Source organism: Terrapene carolina, unplaced genomic scaffold, assembly GCF_002925995.2.
Source record: "Terrapene carolina triunguis isolate 2854851 unplaced genomic scaffold, T_m_triunguis-2.0 Scaffold95, whole genome shotgun sequence".
Taxonomy (NCBI): domain Eukaryota; kingdom Metazoa; phylum Chordata; order Testudines; family Emydidae; genus Terrapene; species Terrapene triunguis.
The window spans coordinates 16589034-16606257 of NW_020664446.1; the positions used below are offsets into that span (position 1 = coordinate 16589034).

General features: G+C 41.8%; 1 protein-coding gene across 1 annotated transcript in view; it reads right to left on the bottom strand.

Moving 5' to 3' along the window:
- The window catches only part of RGS10 (regulator of G protein signaling 10), a 28413-nt gene extending 12817 nt beyond the window's left edge, over nt 1-15596 (bottom strand). Inside the window, exons 1-3 of the mRNA XM_024206241.3 lie at nt 15058-15596; nt 6866-6984; nt 5287-5373 (exon numbers count right to left, since the gene is read on the bottom strand). Coding sequence (XP_024062009.1) covers nt 5287-5373; nt 6866-6984; nt 15058-15106 — 255 coding nt within the window. The 5' untranslated portion in view covers nt 15107-15596. The remainder of the gene's footprint in view (nt 1-5286; nt 5374-6865; nt 6985-15057) is intronic.
- Between the last annotated feature and the right edge of the window lie 1628 nt (nt 15597-17224).

The following is a 17224-nucleotide window of genomic DNA, read 5'->3' on the forward strand; positions in this document are numbered from 1 at the left end:
GAAGAAGCAAGCTGATGGTGTGGCTGTCTCGTGAAAAGAGGGTCACAGCCCGACACTAAAGCACTGATCTGCAATATTTTATTAGACATGAGAGTATCTTGTTAATTAAACCTAAGCTCTAGAATGCATGTTATGATTTTATTTCATATGGAACAATTTATTTCCAATAGTTCTACTTACTGTTACTTGAATCTGTGTGCCTTGTTAAATAACCCTATGTTTGTTTTCACTGTAAACACACCACAGCCTACGGCTAGCCTACAGCCTATGTCGGCATAACTTATGTCACAAAGGGGTGTGAATAAACAACCCCTGAATGACATATGTTACACCGACATAAGCACTTGTATGCACAGTGCTATGTCGGCGAGAGCGCTTCTCCCACCAACATAGCTTCTGCCCTCTCTCCCATCAGCTTAGAGCGTCTTCACCAGACACGCTGTAGCGGCACAGCTGTGGCCCTACAGCACTGTATGTGTACACATACCCTAAGTGCTGTGTGTTAAGCGGAGTGGTGATCTGAGGGGAACTGGTAAACTGGGTGTACTGCTTCTTGGAAGCAGCAAATCTGTGAATACTGTGATTGTCTACTGGACCAAGGCCTTGACACTCCAGGGAGGCACTCGGAGGGCTCAGGGTTGGAGTGGGCCTATTGTTAACCTGCAGAGTGACAGTGAGGGCCCCAGCAGACACAGACAAGGCCTCCTCACACTAAGGGCACATTGTTGCAAGGTGCCTCACAACCCTGGGTATCTCTGGGAAGCATCACATTAGCATAATATACAAATTAACTCCCTCATTGATGTAGTATTACAGTGATTGCTGCAGAAATCACTTTCAGGAGACAAATTAGTGTTTCATGCTATAATAAATACTGTACAGAATGATTTCTATCTTTAAAGTTTCTGTTTAATTCTGTAAAGGAGATAGATAGATAGATAGATTGATTGATCTGCAATAACTTTTAAACCCTACTGCAAATCCATAATGTATTATAATTCTTCTAGCCTCCAGAAGCTTTGTTAGTGTTAGACTGCTGACTGCATATATTGCATAAAGACTGGTACTGAATAATTGAAGGTAAATGGGAACTAGTTAATCATTGTCCATTCAATATGGCAATTCATCTGAGGATTCATTGCACTATTATCTCTGTATGTCTGTTTACCATTTCCTGTGTCTGTGTGCACAATCCTAAAATAGAAACAATGAAAAAACTATGCAGATTATTTTATAAAGGAAAAAAGTGTCATCATCCCACTGCAAAATCCTACAGAAGGACTTTTCATGCAGTATCCATCTTAGAATACAATTTGGTACCTGTTTAAGCAACAGTGGAGGCTACCTAACTCCTGAGCAGGGCCTGGGCCACTGTGCATCATACAGACAGAAAACAGCTAGCCTGTGTGAAGAAAAATATACTCCCTATTTGCGAACCAGCTGCAATGCCAGATCCACATCCACCAGTGAAGAAAGTAAGTTCTCTTGGCAGAAGAGGGAAGGGAACAGGCATATCTAGACACCAGGTGTTACACACTGCACATACCATACCAAGGTGATACTGTGCACAGTGGGTTACTTTCAGCACTGATTTGTAATAACAAGGACCAAACAAGTGCTATGTGTAATGGCTTTTGTGCCAAGGCTAAATTAGGCCCCGTGAGTCTTGTCTTGCAATTAGCATGTTGAGGTGAAGACAGTGCAGAGACAGCTTCTCAACCATGTGGACAACAGCCAGGCAGAATGCTGCCACTTGTGTTAGGAGGGCTTGAAGTGAGAGCTAATGAATGTACCCAGTGCCAGTCTATCTAACTTAAAACAGCTGCCATCATGGTAGTATCTGAGTGGCTCCCACATATTCATAGCTTTCAAGCCCTGAGGGAACCATTGTGATCATCTAGTCTGGTCTCCTGTATAACACAGAGAACTTCCCCAAAATAATTCCTAGAGCAGATCTGTTAGAAACACAACCAATCGTTATTTCAAAATTGTCAGTAATGGAGACTCCACCACGACCCCTGCTAAATTGTTCCAATGGTTAATTATTCTCACTATCAAAAATGTACACCTTATTTCCAGTCTGAATTTGTCTAGTTTCAACGTACAGTGTTATATCTTTCCGAAAGACTGAAGAGTCCGTTATTCAATATTTGTTCCCCATGTAAGTACTTATAAACTGTAATCAAATCACTCCTTAACCTTCTCTTTGTTAAGCTAAATAGATGGAGCTCTTTGAGTCTATGGCTAGGTATGTTTTCTTATCCTTTAATCATTCCGATTGCTCTTCTCTGAACCCTCTCCAATTTATCAACTTCCTTCTTGAATTGTGGACCCTAGAACTAACTGGACATGGTAAAACAGCAGCAGTTGTACCAGTGCCAGACGAAGAGGTAAAATAACCTGTCTACTCCTTCTTGAGATTCTCCTGTTTATGCATCCTTCCTGGGTCAGCATTAGCTCTTTTCATCATGGTGTCACATTGAGAGCTCATGTTCAGCTCATTATCCACCACCACCTCCAAATCTTTCTCAGCATCACTGCTTCCCAGGATAGCGTCCCCCATCCTGTAAGTCTGACCTACATTCTTTGTTCCTAGATGAATACATTTAGCCATATTAAACTGCATATTGTTTGGTTGCAACCAGTTTGCTAAGTGATCCAGATCACGCTGAATCAGTGACCTGTCCTCTTCATTATTTGCCTCTCCCCCTATTTTTGTATCATCTGCAAACTTTATCAGTGATTATTTTATGTTTTCTTCCAGGTCATTGATAAAAATGTTAAATAGCGTAGGGCCAAAAACTAATACCCGTGGACCCCACTGGAAACACACCTACCTGATGAAAAGTCTCTTTTTACAGTTAAATTTTGAGTCCTATCAGTCACTTTTTAATCCATTTAACATGTACCGTGTTAATTTTATATTAGTCTAGTTTTTTAATCAAAATGTTGTGCAGTACTAGGTCAAATTCTTTGCAGAAGTCTAAATATAACATCAACACTATTACTTTAACAAACTTATAATCTCATCAAAGAAAGATATCAAGTTAGTTTGATAGGATCTATTTTCCATAAACCCATGTTGATTTGCATTAATTACATTGCCCTCCTTTAATTCTTTATTAATCCAGTCCCATATCAACCACTCCATTATCTTGGCCAGGCTAACAGGCATATAATTACCACGGTCATCCCACTGACTCTTTTTAAAAATTAGCACAACATTAGTTTTTTCCCAGTCTTCTGGAACTTCCCCAGTGCTCCAAGACTTATTGAAGATCAACATTAATGATCCAGAAAGCTCTTGGATGCAAGTTTTTGGGACCTTCTGATTTTAAAATGTCAAACTTTAGTAGCTTGTTTCACATCCTCCAGAGATACTAGCAGAATGGAAAGAGTGTTATCATCACCATATGATGAGACGATATCATCTGTTTTTCCCCAAATACAGAACAGAAATATTTAAAATAGAAACAACAATCATTCCCTCCTCGTCCCAATCTCTCTCCTTTCCAGACTGTAGGAAAAACAGCCTGATTAGTTGTTTCTGTTTTGAGTATGTCCATCTATATGTGTATGCATAGACCTTACTGAGGGAAAACCAAGCCCAAGACATTACTTCTGTGTAGTTCTAGGTCTGTTGTTGAGTTGGTTGAAAAATGTGTTTCCTTTGCTGCAGAAATTTTTTTGGAAGAAATTTGAATACTGAAAAATGTTTCGGTTTTCAATTGTTCATTTTTTCTTTTTATGACAAATCAAAATTTCCTGTGGAAAGCAGACATAAGAACAGGTCCATCTAGTACCCTGTATTCCAACAGTGGCCAGTGCCAGGTGCCCCAGAGGGAATGAACAAAACAGGTAATCATCAAGTGATCCATCCCCTATCACCCATTCCCAGCTTCTGGCAAACAGAAACACTTTTCACAAAAAAATTAATTTTGCTGAAAACCCAATTTTCCACTAAAAAACAGTTCCAAGGGAAAATTTTCAACCAGACTTGATCTACACAGTCATTCCTGTGTCTTGTGGGAGCAAACATCATAATCTAGATCCAACCTTGACTTACACCTGCAAGACTCCCTCTGAAGGCTAACAATTTCATGGTACCAAGGGTACCATGGGGATGAGACCTGTGTCCCCATTCCCTCCTATTTCTGATGGTTCCCAGCACACTGGGGAGTGTACAATGCACCTTTCTAGAGCAGGTGTAAAGAGTTCTTCTCAGCAAACTCCCTAGCGCTATCTCCCTGCAGAGTACCATCACTTGGACTATCCAGCTGCAAAGTGCTCGTCCAGCAACAAAGGCCATAATTTAGCCCTTGATGTCCACATAGAAAGTCTAAAGCTGGGATTCTCAAAGAGGCCTAGGGGAATTAGTCACCCAGCTCCCACTGACATTCAATAGGATTTTGGCATCTAACTTCCTTTGGACGTCTCAGCCTAAAACATTAATCAAATTACATGTTTTAATTGTCGAAACATTCTCCAATATTTACAGGAGCAAACAAACAGAAACCCAGTACACATTTCAGGCCTGATTCCACATAACATGATTCTGATCCCGCAATCAGAAAATGCAATTAGACCCCTGTGCTCATGTGAATCCAATTGCAGGACTGGCACCCATGCAGCAGAAAGAGGTCATGATTACAGCTGACCAAAAAATATTCAACAGAACAGTTTTCTGTCAAAAATGCAATTCAGTCAAAATCTAAACAAATCACAGGAATATGCTGATTTTGAAGAAATTTTTGAGGGGGAAAAGTCTAAATAAATGATTTCCACTGTTTTAGTTCCATAATGTCAAAACATTTCATTTTGATACAGTAAAAATGTTTCAACTTTCTTGTTTTGATTCATTTTATTTAAATTTGTATATGGTAAAATAATTAATTACATGTATTACATATAAAATATTAAATATATTATAATACAGTATATATTGTAAAGTTACACCATTATTGAAACAAAACATGTTTAGCTTTATCAAAGAACAATGATTAGACATTATCAAAACAAAACATTTCAGTGTTTCCAAACTGAATTTTTTTGGAATTTTGGTTTCACAGGAAATAGCAATTTTGGCTTTTCATTCTGATGCAGAATAAAATTTGTTTACTACAACTATCTCTAGTTTTGATGATTTCTGATACATTCCTTCAATATATTTGTTTGCACGTACATGAAATGCAGCTGAATAACTACGTAAGTAGGAGACAGGTTATATCCCCTAATGCTACCATGGAATCTTTGTTGATAGGTAAAGTTTAATTTTGAAGGAAATACCTGTTTCTTGTCTTGCATTTTCTTAAATTCTTCACATGCTAACCAGAACAAAACATTTTCTTCACTAAATTCTTTCTTTAAAAATTCCTGGGGGGAAAAAAAAAAGTAAAATGTTAGGATCTGATTTTTCAGATGTCTGTTTCCCCTCCCACTATTAGTCTGTAGAAACTAGATGCTCTTCGGGCCCAGGATTGTCTTTTATTATTTTTTGTACAGCACAAAATGGGGCCACCACTTGGGAAGCAACAGGTGCTACTGGACTATAAATAAACAACATATTCAATGCTTTAAAAAATACAATCCATAAGAACTAGCCTAGCTAAATTCTAGTCTTAAATTCTGTCAGCCAGCTAATGAGAGGAATGTATCTATCATCATTAAATAACTTGAGCAATTTAAATTTGTTACTCAGAAAGAACACAGGAAATACACACACTCAGTAGTAATAAGTATAAAGATCTGTTTTAATGAGCTCCATAGATCACTTGGGATTCTAGTCTACTTTCATTTGACATTCTTTACCGGCAAAAACTGCAAATGAAACTGCTTCTAAACATGATCATCAGTAACAATAAATTATCTTAAAGTAAATTAAATCAAAAGATGTATCTGCACTCTCCAGGCAGTGTTTAAACAAACCACATTCCTCCTAAAGCGAAGCATTTTTTAAAATGGAAAAAATATATATATTTAACATGTGTATAAAAACAACGACTGAAATATTTATAGTTCTGGGATGTTCAGTTTTCACTGTCAAATGTGAAAAAAGAAAGATTAAATTATTTGCTGGTACCAGGAATTCTAAAAGCATTTGGATCAGTCTAGTAATAGTAGTAGCACTTTCCAGAGTGGTCTTGTATAAAATCACTTCACCCCAGCCTCTGGGTTTGATTGTGCAAATCATTACTCAAGCAAATAGTTTTTATTTATGCAAATAGTTACACTGATTACTAGCATGATAAAAGGGTTGCAAGACTGAGGGCTGATGGGCCACCCCCAACATACTTGAGTCACAATCCTGCATTGTGATCTGTGTGGGCAGACTGCTGCTCCCACATGGAGCCCCACTGAAATTAAAGGAGCTCTGCTCAGTTCACCTGCCTGGGTCACAATGCAGGATCGGGCCGTTACTCTTGCTCAGTTGCAGTCATTGGAATAATTTATATGGATAAGGGTTACAGGATCAGGCCCCAGTAGTGGATATTACATGACAGGAGACAGTAATATTTCAGAAAAGACCAAGTTTCCTTCTGCTCCATTATTTAGCCCACTGTGGCTTTCTAACCCTTACTCCTGTCGTACCCATGACATTGCCTGTCATCTGTTCTCTGGTTAGAAAGGTGCAACCAAGCTTTTCCCCTGTACCCAAGGATAGGCTGTTGGCAGAGGATACCATCTGAGACGCATAGCAAATGCCCCAACTCAACTGTTCTGTCACCAATGCTTAATTCACACATCTAGTTATATACAAATGTATACCCTTATGCCATTGGTACACCACCATTATTTAATGCGGATACATATTAAGCTTCAAATGCTGTTTAAAGTCTATGCAAACATTAATAGTTAAGATAGCAACCCTAAATCGTTTCACTCCTTCTGGATCTTCTAGGAGGTTCTCTAGTGACGTAGTCCATCTTGAGGTTCCTTTTAGGGTTTGTTGGCTGCTGCCTGGTTTGCCATCACTGTCATTTATCTCTGAAAAATAAATACACCAGCTTTAAAATAATGAATAGTCTCACATGCATTTCTCTGATCCCATCACTACCCTCCTCAACACCTTCAAGTCATAGCTGCTTTCTTAAAAGGAGATGTGATCGCACTGAAAAGAAACATGTATTTTTCCATTCTGCATCGTCTCTAAGAGCTTGTCTTCGCTGCTACAGTTTGCTCAGAGTTAGTACACTCATAGAATATCAGGGTTGGAAGGGACCTCAGGAGGACATCTAGTCCAACCCCCAGACAGATTTTTGCCCCAAGATCCCTAAATAGTCCCCTCAAGGATTAAACTCACAACCCTGGGTTTAGCAGACCAATGCTCAAACCAGTTACTCCACTCGAACTAACCTTGTTCAAGTGGAGCGACCACACTGCAAAACACCACTCAGGCTACAAAGAGCAATTTGATTAGCAGCTGATGCGCTCTTGTAACTCCTGCTGCTGCATCCCCACAGCATTACAAGTTCAAGCATCAGCAGCACTCAAGCTTCAACCCACCCTGACAGCCCAGTTAATGAGCTAGAATAGAAATTGTTGTGTGCGGATAGAGGTTGGGGTTGGGGTTGGGGGTAAAACCTCAAGCTAACCCTGCAGTGAAGGGAAAGCCTAAGAAATGTAAAAGCTGCTTTATAGTCAGGGAACTCAAGAGCGGATAATGTCACTGTCTTATCTGAGTTAATTTGCCTTATGGACATGGAACATTACTACCAGAGCATCAGCTGTAAAAGGGCTGCGAGCTTGTTTCTGGCACTGTCGGTGCTATTGGCTGCTTTAGATCACCCACACCGAAGTTATGAGACAAATCTTGGTAAGCTGCCTAGATGAGATTTCTTTTAGAAATTAACACTCTGAGGACAGAGTGGGGGCCCCAGATGGAGAAAGAAAAGCGATGCTTTGTTTAGGAGGAGATGAGGCCTACAAATCAAACCATGTTACTGGAAGGGCAGCTAGACAGGTAGTGGAATGGTCTCGTGCAGTCTTGGAGTACACATACTGTTGGGCAGTTTACTTTTGATTTTCTTAAGTCAACTGGAGTTTTGCCTGAATAAAGAGTGCAGGGTTGTATCTGACTAATACACCAGCCAGCATTCTCACAAATGTTCCGAAGTCTGAGGAGAAGGAAGAGATGGTCTAACTGCTGAATCTACATCTGACTGACTAACAAGAGTTAGTTTATTAAACCGTAGGCTGCTGAAGCCAGATAGAAACAGATTCTTCACTGGCTACCATTCTGCAGTCCTTCTTCTTGGAAGGGCTCCAAGTATTTTACTGCTGAATTGAAAAGCTTTAAAATAAACACACACACAGTGTGATCTTCCATTCGCTGCATGCCCAAAACTTCCAATAAAGACAGTGGGAGTCTTGGCCATTCAGGGTCAGGTCTAAAACCCTATCCAAGATTGCTAGACATTATAAGACTGGGAGTCTAATTACACATTCCTTGCACACTCAAAACCCCACTGTAATCAATAACGCTCTTACTTAGGTCACCTTATTAATAATAAATACAAAAGGGCATTTGTAATTGAAAGCTATGCAAGTAGCGACCAATCCTGCTCACTTTTCTCACCAGAGTAGTCCATTGAAGTCAATGGGACTATTCATGTAAGGCATTTGAACAGGATCAGACCCCTATTCTATTAACAGTTTGGTATCTCATTTCTATTTATTGGCATGTTTATTTTTATAAGTCCTTCATTTCACCTTAACAAAGCCACTGTTCAAAAATATGGATCTTCTCAATACATATTTGGACCCAGGTTAGGGCTCCTCCTCAAGTGTGGAGCTAAAACTATTATAGCAGTTGTCCAAAAAGAAAAGAAGAAGAAGAAAATGAAAAAGCAAGATGTATACAGAGTAGAGAGTCAAACATCAGCAGATAGCTAGAATGATAAATGCCAAGACTGAAAACCTATGGAAAACTGGCATTCCAGAAAAGCCTATTATGCTAAGTGGCTTTTGGTTGTGGGAGGCTTTTTTGAGGTCTTTTGACGAGTTCTCTCTGATAACAGTCAGATGGACATCTTTCATAGGAGTTTCCCTTTCCATGGGGAATAAAACTCTGCAAGAGGGTCAAGGCATCTAAAGTTGCACAGAGTCCATTCACGTATTGCTGCGTAAGGAGGAGAGACCCACCCTCATGCACCAAATCAATCAAATTTAAAGAGAATAAAAGGAGGATATTTTAAATTAACGAAGCAAGTGGCACACATACTAAGAGTATACTATAATATACAAGCCATGTCATTAGCATGTCCCTCCTTCACCGGTTGTGATCTCTCTTTTTGTCATCTCTAAGTAAGCCCCCAATCCTGCATTTCTTTCATAGAGATGCAGAAGTCCATGCATAAGAAGGATCTGGACCTTGTAACCTCTTCAGACCAGGACTGTAACTTATTTGTCTGTAAAGCACCAGGAACATCTATGATGTTGTACATATAAATAAAAAGAAAAAAAGGTTTCCCCTGAGATGAACTGTGGTCTAGTGGTGAAAGCACAGGACTGGGAATCAGAACATTTAGATTGTTTCCTGGCAGCTGCCACTGACTTGATGTGTGAACTTGAACAAGGCACTTTAACTTCTCCATGCCTCAGTTTCCCCTTCTGGGAAATGGAAATAATAATACTTCCCTCCTCAAAAGGGAGTTGTGAGGTTTAATTAATGTCTACAAGGCATGTCGGGATCCTGGGGTAGAATGTACAAAATATTGTTACTTGTATAGAGTCAGATTCTCATGTTCTGCAAATATCCACTGTCTGTACACAGTGACCAAATCAGAATGGCAGTGTTTCCCACCCACAAGTGTAAATAACTACACAATGGGCAGAGCAGTGATGAACCAGACCTATTAGATATACTCTTTACGGGAGTTGGATTTTATGTCTAGTCTTCTTTTGCTCTACCAAGCAAAATGGACTGTAATGGTTATTCATCCATTGTTTTTTAAAAAGCATGGCAGAAGCATATAACTTGAGAGATGAGTGGCAATATGGATATTCACTTCTAAGAGGACTCTGAAGCAGACTGACTTTAGAATCCCAAGATAGACCTGTGCTTCTGTTTTTCCATGATATCTCTAGAACACTAGATGACAGACCACATTGTGGCCTGCCTTGGGGATGAGGAAGGGCAAAGATCTTCCTCCCCACCTGATGCCTCTCTGAAAGGACAGGGCACAAGGATCACACCAGTCTGGTGACACTGGCAATGCTAACTTCCCCCAAGTGGGAATGGAGTGGTGGGGCTACGGTCCGATGCAGCAGCCACCTTCCCCAACAAGCCTCGAGGGTGTGGGCAAAAAGAAATTCAAGGGAGGACCCAGCCCGCCTGGGCCAGAGAAATTCTCTAGCCAGAAAGAGCAACCGCAGCAGGCACAGACAATGTCCTCAGACTGCTTTCTACAATTTCTCTCCCCTGTGCTCACTGGCCATTCACTCCAATCCCCTCCTTCACAGTCTCTTCATTTCAGCCTTACTCTACTTACCCTCTAAGTTCCCCTGCTTTCTACCCTCCTCCTTTTCCCCTGCCCTACCCTTCAATGTCCCCTCTCCCTTCTCTTGTCTTTTCATTTAGTTATTCTCCTCCTCCTTAAACCATACCCAAAGAATTTTAAAAATGTAAATGAGATATACCCACTCCTCCATTCCCCCCACCCCTCACAAAAATACTGTGGCACTAACATGATGTTTGCAGACCACCACTGTTCACTCTGCTTGCATGTTACTTCCCTTTCCCCCTTCCCTTTGTCCTTCCTGCCTATTTTCACAGAAGCTCTTCGGTGCAGGAACGATCCAATACTGTGGTGCACAGAGTTTAGCATAATGGGGCCCCATTTTCAGATGGTCACTTCCATAATACACATAATAAATAATAGGCCCTTTCCCCTTCTACACAAGTGTAAACATTTACTCAAGGTACAAGGCCGTGGGGAAACAGGCCCCAAATACTTCTGATAATATTAGAATCGTTGTAGTTCTGTATTTCACTATATACAGTTCTAAGGAACCCCTCATCTCAGTTACTGAGCACTCACATACATATTTCTAGTATAAGAATTGTCCCCAATAGGATCATAGCTCTCCACTCTATGCACAATTGCTTAAATCCGTCTGATCAACAGGTTCATGTGTATCATACAGAGAATACTTCTTTATGTCTTAAAATAGGCAAAAGGTTTGCCTGGACCTTACTCAAGGAACTAATCTCTACATTTCTATCTATTAAAGTTCTACTGAACGGTCTTGAAAAAAATCACACTTGTAATGGAATTTATATACAATTCTTCACAACTAATTTATTTTTAGAATGTAACGGTGAAATATATTTTAGTATATGAAATATGCTCTCTGATCCTTAGTTATCCCTCTTCTTGTCATTAATAAGATCATCTTATTCCATCAGAAGCCCTGCAATTATGCTGACCTGTAGTTTACATACGAACTGCATGCTTGCCAGTGCCACCAATACCTAATATCCAAATGATAGAGTAATTCACTTATTTTTTAAACAGCAGATAGTTATGTGCACCAGTAAGAAGAATGCAAAGGAACTACAGAAAAAGGGAACTTTTCTATTTGAACTTTTGTAGAAGATAAAAATGTACAGTAGTAGATAAAGATGTAAAATAACTCTGATCTTTCTTGTTTTGGTGGAAAAAAACTCACTTATCTTTTCAACAGACAAGGAAACCAATAAGTGGAGAAAATACTATTATAAACATTCACAACATAGTTGTACACGGGACCCCACCATACAGTCTTTACCTCAACAAAACTTCCACTGACTACAGGATCACAGTGCATTTTCTTATATTATGTGCAGTGGCCAGCTGCTTGTACAAACAAAGCTAATGTTTGGCAGTTACACTAGTTGCAGCATTATTTTAGGGAACAATCCTATATTATCTGTTTTTGACCATCACAAAATACTATTACACAAGACGCAAAAACACCTTGTAAATAAATATTTTTATAAGTGATAAATGAAAAGGCAAATGTAATTTTTTAAAATGTTCTAACTACCACACTTGACACTATCAGTATCTGAAACAGCAAATATTTGTATTATACAAACAAGAAGTTCCATGCTAACATTAATTAGCAAATCAGAACTCCGGGCTCTGGACCTTGCTTTGAAAGGATAGTGTTAAAAAAAGAAGAAACCACCAAACATTAGCATTACAGGCTTACTGTTTCAAATAATAAGATGATTCAGTACCTGAGGTGAGATGTTCACACACTCCTAAGTGATTTAGCAGCACAAGTCCGTTTTGAATTTCAGTGGAAACTTGAGCACCTGTTAGATAGGCACTTTGGAAAACCCTACCCATAATTCTGAAGTGTTGCAACTACAAACATATAACAAATCTTTAATAAACTGTGACTAGCGGCAACATATCACACAGCAAAAATTCATGCATCTTACAAAACTTTGTTACATCAGCCATTTAATGCCTGTTCTTTGCTTATTCTTTTCCATATATGTTTTCTGCAAAGTTATTAACAAAAGACAGCAGACATGACCAGCTAATCAGCCAAGTATGTACCCATATAGCACCTTATAAATAGCATTTTTTCCTTTGTTCCCAGTAATTTAAACAAATAGCATCAATTCACAGAACAGTTAACAAAATTCTTCCCATTCTCCTATAAACTTATCTTGAGAGAACTTTGATTGTACCACATGCATTTGACCCTTCTTCACACAGAATCAGGCCTGGGTCCTTTGGAAAGCTGTGAATACTGACAGATGGGCTTTTTATTTTTAAAAGTGCACTTAGCCCATTGCATTTCTCTGTGATCATCAGAATGTCATTCCACTCACAAGCAACAGTCCTGAATTAATAAACCAAGTTTATGAAACAATGAGAAATTGTTCTTAACTGTTCTACTTAACAAGGGAAAATCCCCTTACTTTCCATGTATCCAAGTGCCACTTGATGAGTCCAAGAGATCAACTTTTTCTAGTAGCTGCTGTATTTTAAAGGACCTATGGGCTACAAAGAGTTGTCCTTTGCCGTTTTGGTTTGTTCAAAGTATAAGCCTTAACATCCTCTTTTGAGTGTCTCCGACAACAGATGGCAACAGGATTCTAGTTTTAACTATACGGAAGGAAATTAAAAGTATGTTCTGCATTTGTAGCATCTCTGGAAGCATTCACCAAGCACATAACTTAAAAAAAAAAAAACCTAGACTAAAAGCCACACTCAATTTTTCTTTGGAAGACTTTAATGAGGAACTTGCAAGTTCGTAATCTTATTGTACATTCCAGAAGTAATGCTGCTACCGAGGATCCTTAGTTTGTTATTTTTATCCAAATTATTTCACAGAGAATAACATAGGTTATGTTAGTTTCCTTGAGCCACTGAACCTGCTGGGTCAGTGAAATTCAGTTGTAAAATGTTCTGTATTAAAGTGCTGTAATATTCTGAAAGTGTGTCTGTAAAAATGACATTCTGGGGTTCCATGTCACTGACTTCCATATCAAATGTAAGAAGTTGGTCTTTCTAGATGACAGCTCTCCAAAGTCAACTTGGGATCTGAAAGTCAAACTAGGTTCTTTCTGGTTAGGACGTCACCACCAGTAACACAGATTATCTAATCTGAATTTAATTAAAATTTTGGTTGATGTATGAGCTACAACAGAATCCAACTCCCTCCTGTAGAGCCTCTACAATGGAAAAGACTATGCTACACCTAAATTATAGTTTCTGAATCTTGTGCTTAAAACATAACCTATCAGTTTTATATTATAGCCCCAGAAGCAAACAAAGCATTAAAAGGTGCATAAAACAGAAAAAGCTACATGGGCTGTGTCCATCTGCATCAGTGAGGGCAACCACAAATGTCAGAAGTATGTATGCCCCCCTCCCATGGACAGGTCCACAGCCATATGAATCATCAATAATGCCCTGTACTCAGTTAGTTTAAGTCTAATTAACATCATTATATTGAATATTGTAAAAATCCAGTTACACTGACATGTTTCAGATATGAAACTTGCCACCACTGCTTTTGGCCACTGCATATTTTGATTCACTTTATAAGTATTACCAAGTCCATTACATGAGAAATAGATAGCTAAAGCTATGTATTTGCTATTTTAGAACTGCACAATTGCATACTTTGAGAAATTATAGTGGACTTTTACAGTCATACTAAACCTCATAAAAAGCTGTCATTGTTCATGCATAACTCAGAGGAAAGGCAGTAAACATTCAGGTTGATACAATGAAACCATACATTCATACCTTCTTTCTATTCATCTGTATCATCCAGCTAGTTAAAGCACCTGAATGAGACGTTATCTACTTGATTTGTAGAGGTGCTGAGCACCCACAACTCCAGTTAAACTCAGTGGAGCTGTGGAGGTTCAGCACTTCTGAAACTCAGGCCCTATTTGAACCTAATGTCATTTGGCACTGTTACTTTCACTGGTGTTTGTTACAGTTTCTTATAATGTAGCCTTCCCTCTGTCACACAGCAGCTATGACTCATGTGCAGAGAGGAAAAAAAAAAGACAGTTAGCAAACCAAAGCACATCTGGAAGCTGGGCTCCGGATTCCACTTCAGCGTGCTTTATTTTTCAGACACTCTAAAAAGAAAACTCCATCCTTCCTCTTTCAGCTAAACTTCCTCTTCGTCTTGAAGCAGCTTGCGGCCGCAAGCGAGAAGTGGTTGTGTCTTCTCAACACAAAGCCAAAGCTTCCTGGGCCGAAAGCAAAGGCGCCTGCAAACTAGAAGAGTCTGGAGAGAGAGGCACCAGCACCTCTGGCTCCTGCTTTGGGTTAATCATTGGTTTAAAAAACCATCAGAGGGCAAATCCTATAATCTGGACTGAGACAAAGGTGCCGGGGGAGCTTCACCTCCAGTCTGGCCCCGGCGGCAGAAGGCTGGGGCTGATTCTGGGGGTGCTGGTTCAGGTCCCGGGGTTAGCTCGCTCTGACGCACCCCGACCGCTCTGAGCCTGGCGCCGGCATGAAGGTGCCCCCAGCACGCGGTCCCGCTCCGGACCCCGGCTCGCCCGAGCCCTCCGCGCAAAGCTCTCCTTACCTGACGGCGGCCGCTTCCTGCTGAGCCTGCTCACAGCCCGGGTGAACATCTCGGGGGCGGCTGCCCAGCTCCAGCCGGCCAGGAGCAGGAGGAGGTGCCCGCGACGGCAGCTCCCTGCGCCCCAGGAGGCGCCTCCAGTTGCGCGCCCTCTGGTCCCGCGGCGAGGGCCGGGCGCTTCCTTGCACTTCCCCAGCCAAATGAGACGGGCCTGCGGTGAGCGCCCTCCCTTCGCTGGGACACCCCTAGGAGGCGCCCCGCGTGGGCGCTCCCCGCTGCTCCTAGGAGACCTCCGGCGGGGCGCTCTCCCTGTGCCCGGCCATCCCAGGGAAGCGCCCGAGGTACGTTAGCTCTGAGCCCTCCGCCTCGGGCTGCCAGGATGATGCGCCCCCCGTGCGCTCCCTCCAGCTGCCCTAGGAGGCGCCCTGGCGCACGCGGCCCGGGCGCCCGCGCTCTGCAGCTGCCAGTCTGACTCTGGGCGCTGACTCAGGGGCTGGGCGCATCCTCCTCCCTCCACCCGCGCACAGCCGCTGCCGCCGGGCTCCCTGCGGTTAGGAGCCGCATGCGAAGCGCAGCTGCCGCCTTTTCCTCCTCCAGTTTAAAAAAAAATCAAGCCCAGCAAAGGGGCGAGCAAGGGCAGGAAAAGCACCAAGGAGCCGCCAGGGGCGTCTGCAAGCGGGGCCCCTTCCCGGCTTCCCAGCTGTGCAGCGAGCACCCACCCCTCCAGACGCCTCCCCACTCCTCCTCCAAGGAACCTGAGCTGGGTGATGGGGACCAATCAGGGATTTTTCTACACCCCTCCCAGTGGGGGTGTAACCCCCCCCCGAATTTCCCCAACACCCTCCCTCCTACCCCAGTGGTCAACTAGTTACATCAGTGTTGCCAGTGTAGTCATTGGTTGGAAATTTGAATTGAAATTGCAACACTAATACACACTTTAAAAGCAATTACAGTGTATGATAAAATACTTGTACCTGGAAAAGTATAATAGGTTTGAAAAGTATGAACACAGATTAGCGTCTTCACACAGCTGTTGTTTTTTCTGACAATGTCGGCACATTTGTTTCAGCAATCTTGGCCAACCTAATAATTTATAATTATGATTGGTAAGCAAGGTGTGAATGAGCTCTCCCCTGCCAGCTAGTGATGAGCCCGGGGAGGGGAGAAGGCTTCAGGACCAGACGGTATTTACATGAACTCACCTACTCTGCCTAGGTATCCGGCAGACAGAACTGTGTTGCCCAAGTGATCAGTTTTGGCTGGTGCTGGGTTACAAATCACTTTAGTATTGAATGTGGGGGTCATGAAATGTTGTTATTCTTATCATCTGAGTAAAAGGCAGCAGAACTGTGCTTAGACTGCCTGAATGAGGGGGTCACCCTCAATTAGGGTGACCAGACAGCAAATGTGAAAAATCGGGACAGGAGGTGGGAGGTAATAAGTGCCTATGTAAGAAAAAGACCCCAAAACCAGGACTGTCCCTATAAAATCGGGACATCTGGTCACCCTACCTTCGATGCTTAATTTTTGCCAGGGCTTGGCAGTTCATAGCCCCGGGCTTGCCACATCAGTTATGAAAGTAAAAAACTTTCTTGAGCCCTGGCACCTCTTAATTACAAATTAAGCACTGGTCACCCTCAACTGAACTTCACTCGCTAAGCAAAGGGTTTGGATGGCAGATCCCAGTGGAGGAGGGGATGGGACAGGGGTTTTGCTTGGTGGTGTGGGCTTTGCCTAAGAATCACGGGCATTATTTGATTGCCCCTCTCCCCTATTTATTAGGCTCCATAGTCTTTTTTGTTTTGTTATGGGGTCACTAGAGCTGAAATCACTAATAATCAGGTCTAAGTGCTTAGACCTGCTGCAGGACAGCTTTTCTGTGGAAAAGACAGCCCAGCCTGCACTTGCTGTGAGGTTCCCCCACTGAGCGCTGAAATCACCGAGAGCTGGGTGGAACCTCAAGAGACCAACTTGCAGAGGTCACAGTGGCAGGTGGCAGCAGAAGGTGATGGCACACGGCCATTGGCAATGGAGTGGTGGAATGAACGGTGCATGACAAACAACAGTGGCCAGAGTGAGTGGTGAGCAGCTAGAGAAACAAGTAAGGTACCTTCTCCCCCACACCCTCCCAGGGTGGGAGGTGAACTCATGCGAAAGCACCTCTGAACTC